General features: G+C 36.2%; 1 protein-coding gene across 1 annotated transcript; it reads right to left on the bottom strand.

Annotated features, from left to right (window-relative positions):
- Nucleotides 1-3,633: 3,633 nt before the first annotated feature.
- On the bottom strand, nucleotides 3,634-5,668 carry LOC113777582 (ethylene-responsive transcription factor RAP2-4-like). Its single transcript, XM_027322724.1, has one exon. The coding sequence runs from the start codon at nucleotides 5,134-5,136 to the stop codon at nucleotides 3,979-3,981; it is 1,158 nt and encodes a 385-aa protein (XP_027178525.1). The 5' UTR covers nucleotides 5,137-5,668; the 3' UTR covers nucleotides 3,634-3,978.
- Nucleotides 5,669-6,000: the final 332 nt, after the last annotated feature.

Raw genomic sequence — 6,000 nt, 5'->3', positions numbered from 1 at the left:
TCTGCAGAAATGGCGGACTTCCTCCAACCTTTTATCAATTGTGTTGCTTGCTTGCAATTTGGAATTAGGAAGAAAAAGAATTGAAATGTTAAGGGGCAAAAAATAATGGCTTTGGTTGCCCAGAAAATGGAAAGAACAATTCCTCTTTTTTTTTTCTTTTCTTTTCTTAACTGATTACATAATTCAGGTTTCAAAAGGCGCCTAACTCCCAAAAACTTTTCTCTCCACCTTACTCTAACTGGAAGGGTACCAAGTAAGCAAGACAAAAAAACCATCGATCCGCACTAAAGATGACTGCTCAAAAATAGAAAAAATAAATTACGTTAAAGAAGGTATAATTAAGATTCTTTGCTGATGAACAATCCTAGTTGAGGTGCGTAGAGCCACCTCATGACCACCTCATCAATGCCTGTAAAGTGAAATGATCAAGTAGGGTCTTTAATTCTTGGCCTTTTCTTTTGGTAAATGATCAAGTAGGGACTTGATGATCTTTTCTTAAACCCTACAAAAGAATGACTTTGTGATGCAATTTTTACACACTTTCACACTCCTTTTTTGGCCTCTTGCGTCATACTTCTCCTCGGACAAAGATAACTGTCAAGTATAGTATACATTCTCACAAAAAGAAGCTCTAAAAAATTACACAGAATGGGAATCCTCAAGGAGTAAAAAGGAAGCAAGAGAAATTCTGAGGCTTGGCTTTGAAGGATTCTTGATGATGGCCCGAGAAAGGCTTTTCAGAGTCACTTTCTTCTCTTAAGATTTTTGGCAGCATGGACTTGTCCTTGCATGCAACTGCTGTGAAGAAAGAATAAGAATATGGAATTGAAGATCTTTTTGAGGTGGGGTGGTACCCTCCATCCTTGATCTTTTCGGAGGATAAGATAACGCAATTGTATTTTTCTATGACTGTAAATGTTGGCTCAAAAATAACCAGTCCTTTCGTTGTTCCCACCTGTCAGTGAAGGCTGTAGAGATAAGAAAATTGTTGTAGAAGAACCACATCAGTTTGGCATTCCTCGATGCTTCCTCTTTTCTATCCTCTTATCTAATGCACAATTTGTCATGGTCCCTTCCAAAATGTAGTAATCGTTTTAGGTCGCGGGATTATCATTTGCGCCTAGGGTTAATTTTGACAATAGTCTCCAAAAACATAAAATTTTGTATGTCAGCATTAAAGAGATGGTTGAAAAATAAATACAGTTGGATGATGTATTTAAAGAATTCAAAAACAAATTGAAAAGAAAGTGGCTGTAATTTGCAAAGAGGGCGTCCACAAATAAAAAAGAGAACTAAATTTTTTTAAAAAAAAAAGAACTTTTTTTATTCAGCAAAAAAGAAGTGGGACTAAAAAGGCGGGAGTAAGGATGGCAACTCACAGGCACTTGCCGTGCAAGGGGAGTCATGGGGTAGGGGGTGAGGCGGGACGAGTGCGATGGTGGGGGGAATTTTTCTCCCCCAGTTATAGACGGAGGGGGACGGGGGAGGATATCCCCTCCCTGTCCCTTGTTACTAATATAAAGTTTTAAAAAAATCAATATTTTTATATAGCTTTATATATATATATGCATTGTAACTATATATCAATAATGTTTGTGTGTGTATGTGTAATTTGTATGATAAAAATGATTATTTGGTTATTTTTAGTTTACTTCAATTGTTTTCACATATTGTAAGTTGTTTAAACGAATTTGATGATCATAAGTTTGGGTTTGCTATTAAAAATAGAGAAATGAATTAAAAAATATCAAAGTTATTTTTAATCTTGATTTCACATTGAATATTTAGCTAAAAATCTAAAAAGTGACTTAAAATGTTGTTATTGATATTGTATAGATATATATAAAATAATGTCAAAGGAAAAATAAAAAATATAATAGGTCACCTATTAGGGTATGGGTTAGGGTGAAGTAGGGGGCGAAGTAGTAAAAGCTAGGGACAAGGATGAGACAGGGAGGAAGGGAGGGAAAATTTTAGGGTACTAGGCGGGGGAGGGGAGGGATCCCTCGCCCCATCCTTACCCTATTGCCATCCCTAGTGAGGAGCAGGCCGGGAGACTTAACAAGCGGGGAAGCGTAAGCCCTTTTTAAAATAAGAAAGTTATTTTTTATATATATTACAAAAGTTATTCCAATCTTATTAAAGTTAGTTACACTCACCGCAAACATGTTTCTATTCACCCTTACAAGAAATTAAGCATATGTTTTGCCTCTTTGTGAATTTTTTAAATCTCAACCGCACCCTTACATAAGTTCTTTCAAGGACTTTTGGGTATATTCTTGAAAGCAAATGATAAATGCACAACAATCCCTAACGTGTTAATGCAGCTTAAACATTCTCCAAAAAGATGAATAATTTCATAAATTAAAATAAAGATTCCATGTTATGACTAATCACAAAGATGCTTCACTTGATTAATCACACTTTTCTCTACCGTGAGTGGGTAATCACCCCAAAAATTAAAAGCATCGGATACTTTCCAACACGAGGAAGAAAGTGCAGTTCTGTCAATCAGACCACTCCACAATTGGTAAAGCATGTTGAATATGATTGACATGCAAGTAGGCACATATATATATATATATATATATATATAACCGGTAATAATCCTTTTTTCAGTAATACACATTCTTGTATAATTGCTTATTGAGATGCTAAATTGATTCTTGAAGAAAGATTTATTGTCCAAGTAGAACTTTTCAAAGCATCATATATTTACTCAGATGGTGGCAAATTTAGGAGCTAAAAGTAAATTATAATGCAAAGCTCGCCGGATAATTAAATTTGAAGTTTATATTCTTCGAGGAAAATAGATTAATGATGCAAAGACACTTCATTGTCTAGTCCTTTCGGTATTAACAAAGAAATTATAATCCCAAATACTTGAAAAAAGCCATTGAAGACTAAAATCAGCTCCCCCATGAAGGCTATCGAATACTAGAAATCTCAAGTACAAAATTAAACAAAAAGATCCGAATATTGAAAATTTCATTAGGGCCCTTTAGTTACCTCCTTTTTTTAAAAAAAAATCTTTAACTAAGTTTTGGCTCAATTTTCACCTTCAAAGTTTAAAAGTATATTTTGCGAGAAACTATTCACCTATTCTGCTAATTGAATCTAACAAAAGGGTATTTTTATCTTTTCCTCCTCCTATTAAAAAGAAAGAAATGAAGAAAAGGGCAGATGAAAACCGAATTATAGATGGGAAGTACATAGATTAAATAATAGTAGTGAAAATTTTAAGGCACAAAATGAATAAAAGGTAGTAATGAATATGTCGCACTCTTCAATTTTACAGAAAAAGATGGTTGCTTATTTTTGTTGATTATCTTTCTGCACTAGACAAATTAACCCTTATATAGTTTTGCTTCTCCAGTTAAGAGGACCACCTGAAATGTAAGCAATCCGCACATTTATGGTGACCTAGCACAAACTTTCTAGTCGTGTAAAAACAGGTGGAAGAAAAGTGGCTATCACCAATTTTAAGCTTAATAAAATCCCACCAAGTTCTTGATAAATCTTCACCAAATTATGCTTCTCCTCCTTCAAAAGAAAAAAATTATGCTTCTCCAAAGTATAAAATTGTAGGTGTTACTTGCCATTTTTGAGATGTACAAGCTACTTAAAAAGATGTAATCAAAAGAAATATAGCACACACCATAATTTACATTAAACAAGGCTGATAGTACATTATACATGCATGGATATGCTTGGTTACATTAACTACAAAACCAAACACATGCAGATAGAAATATCTCCACTTGGTCATGCACAGATAAAAATGCCAGCAGACCACATATGGACAGACTAGACACTTCAGCACCACCACTAATCACTGGCTTCTGCAGATGTCAAAAAAACCATTGCGGAAAGCCATAGTTCAGACTCTACGATACTCTAGATTATTACAATATTAAAATCTTGACTAGAAAAAGGAAAGGAAACAAAAAAACTAATACATGTAGTAGATATAGTAAATTATAAAGCTGCCCAATCAATCTCCACTGAGGGGTACTTCTGCAACAAGAAATTCTCTGACTGGTCAAAAGTGGGCTCAGCAAAATCCAAGAAAGTTATATCAGATTCAGGTGAAGACATTTCCAGTGATGATGTTTCATCAGATCTTGAAGGTGATAATGATGATGAGGTCTCCTCCACCTTAACACCCTCATTTCCTGGATAGAAATATTCACTGTTCAATGAATCATCAAAGGTGTTTTCCACTTTTGGGATTGTCTGTACCCCGACCTTCTTCTGCTGCTGCTCCCCTGTATTCCCCTGTTTCTGAGAATCGGCCAAGCTTTGACAAATGGCTTCAAGTTTAGCATCAACAGAGGAATGCAAAGGTTTGAAGTCACCAAAATCTTGGCTTAATTGATGCCGAAGATTTGGAAAATTAAGCCTAGCAAACTCTCCTCTCAGCTTATAAGCAGCCTTATCATAGGCCAAGGCGGCTTCTTCAGCTGTGTCAAAGGTTCCAAGCCAAAGCCTAGTTCTGTTCTTGGGGAGTCTGATTTCAGCTACCCATTTGCCCCAATGTCGCTGTCTAACTCCCCTGTAAAGCTTGGCGGGTTTTGGAGGAGTTCCAACTTGCTTCATTTGGACAGGTTTTGGGCCAAGAAAGCTCAAGTGGGAATGATTCTGGTGCTGCAATTGCCTGGTTGAGCTATAGTTTTGGAGGGACTGAGCAGCTAAGTATTGCTGTTGTTGATTTTGAAGTTTGATTTGAGCCTCGACTTGAAGGATCTGATATGGGGTCAGATGGTTTAACCCAATTGAACCACCACCTGATTGCTCATCAAATCCCATCTCATCAAAGCTAGACAACCCTTGAGAAAACATGTGGGCTGTGGATGGAACATATGAGGTAAAAGAAGAGTACATGTTGGGCTCAGAAGAGAAAGAAGAAGAGTCGAAAGGGTAGTAAGAAGAGCAAGAAGAAGAAGAAGTAGAAGGAGGAGAAAGAGAAGACGAAGAGGAGGAAAAGGGAGAAGAGGTAGTAGTAGGAGAGGAGGGCAAAGAAGAAGCACCTTTCATAAAAGGTTCAAGTGCTTTCATCAGCTCTTCCCTCAAGGGATCTGATGATAATGAGAAAACAGGATTACTATAACTGTAGATATCTATAGCTGTTGCCATAACTTAGATCAATAATTCAGACTTAAAAAAAAAAGAGATCTGAGCCAAAAAAAAGTCGTGAAAAAACTAACAACCGAGTTCTTGTGAACCAAGAAACTAAAGAAACAGATGGTAGGAGAGGAAGAAAGAAAAGAAAAGGATCAAACAGGTTTCAAAATAAAGAACCTTTTGGTATCCTTGATAGTACTAGTAAAAAGAAGAGCTACAAGAAACTATACCAAAGTTACAAGAGAAAACTGGATCTCTATTCTGAATCACCTGGCTTTCAAAAACACCCTTATAGGGGGTTTGCTTTGAGATTTTCTGCAGCTGAAGTTTGAGTTCAAAATCAAGAAAAAAACAAACCAACCCTTAAAATTTTGCAGTACAACAAATTTCTTGAAAGACAGACGATGACAGAAAGGGATCTCAGAAGCGGGATGTTATAGAGAAGGGGGAAAGGAAAAAGAAAGAAATTTAGCAAATGCACAAAAAAAACTCACAAATTTTTCTGTGGCCTCACTTAAGATATCCACTCTTGCATATGGTTGTGACTCCCATGCTTCTATATAAAGGCCAAGACTGCGGCTGGTACACACAAGATTAATTATTTTAATCTTGAATTGTTCATTTCTTTAGTATTAAGTCCACTTTGGGAGCTGCTTTTTTTGCTCAATTATTCTACATTCTTGTCAAACTTCTAGAGATACCTTCTATGAAAGAGAAAGATCCAATGGGTTAGTGACACGTGAGGAGATCAGTGAAATGTAGACTGGCAGGTGCCAGTAGAGATCCACTTGGAGATTTTTTATTAGATGGTGAATGTAGTTGACTGCTAGTAGGCAGTCACCTTCAACTTTGGGAACCAAAATGGTAGTATGGTAT

This window comes from Coffea eugenioides, chromosome 7 (assembly GCF_003713205.1).
Source record: "Coffea eugenioides isolate CCC68of chromosome 7, Ceug_1.0, whole genome shotgun sequence".
Taxonomy (NCBI): domain Eukaryota; kingdom Viridiplantae; phylum Streptophyta; class Magnoliopsida; order Gentianales; family Rubiaceae; genus Coffea; species Coffea eugenioides.
This window is presented reverse-complemented; position numbering and strand designations above follow the sequence as displayed.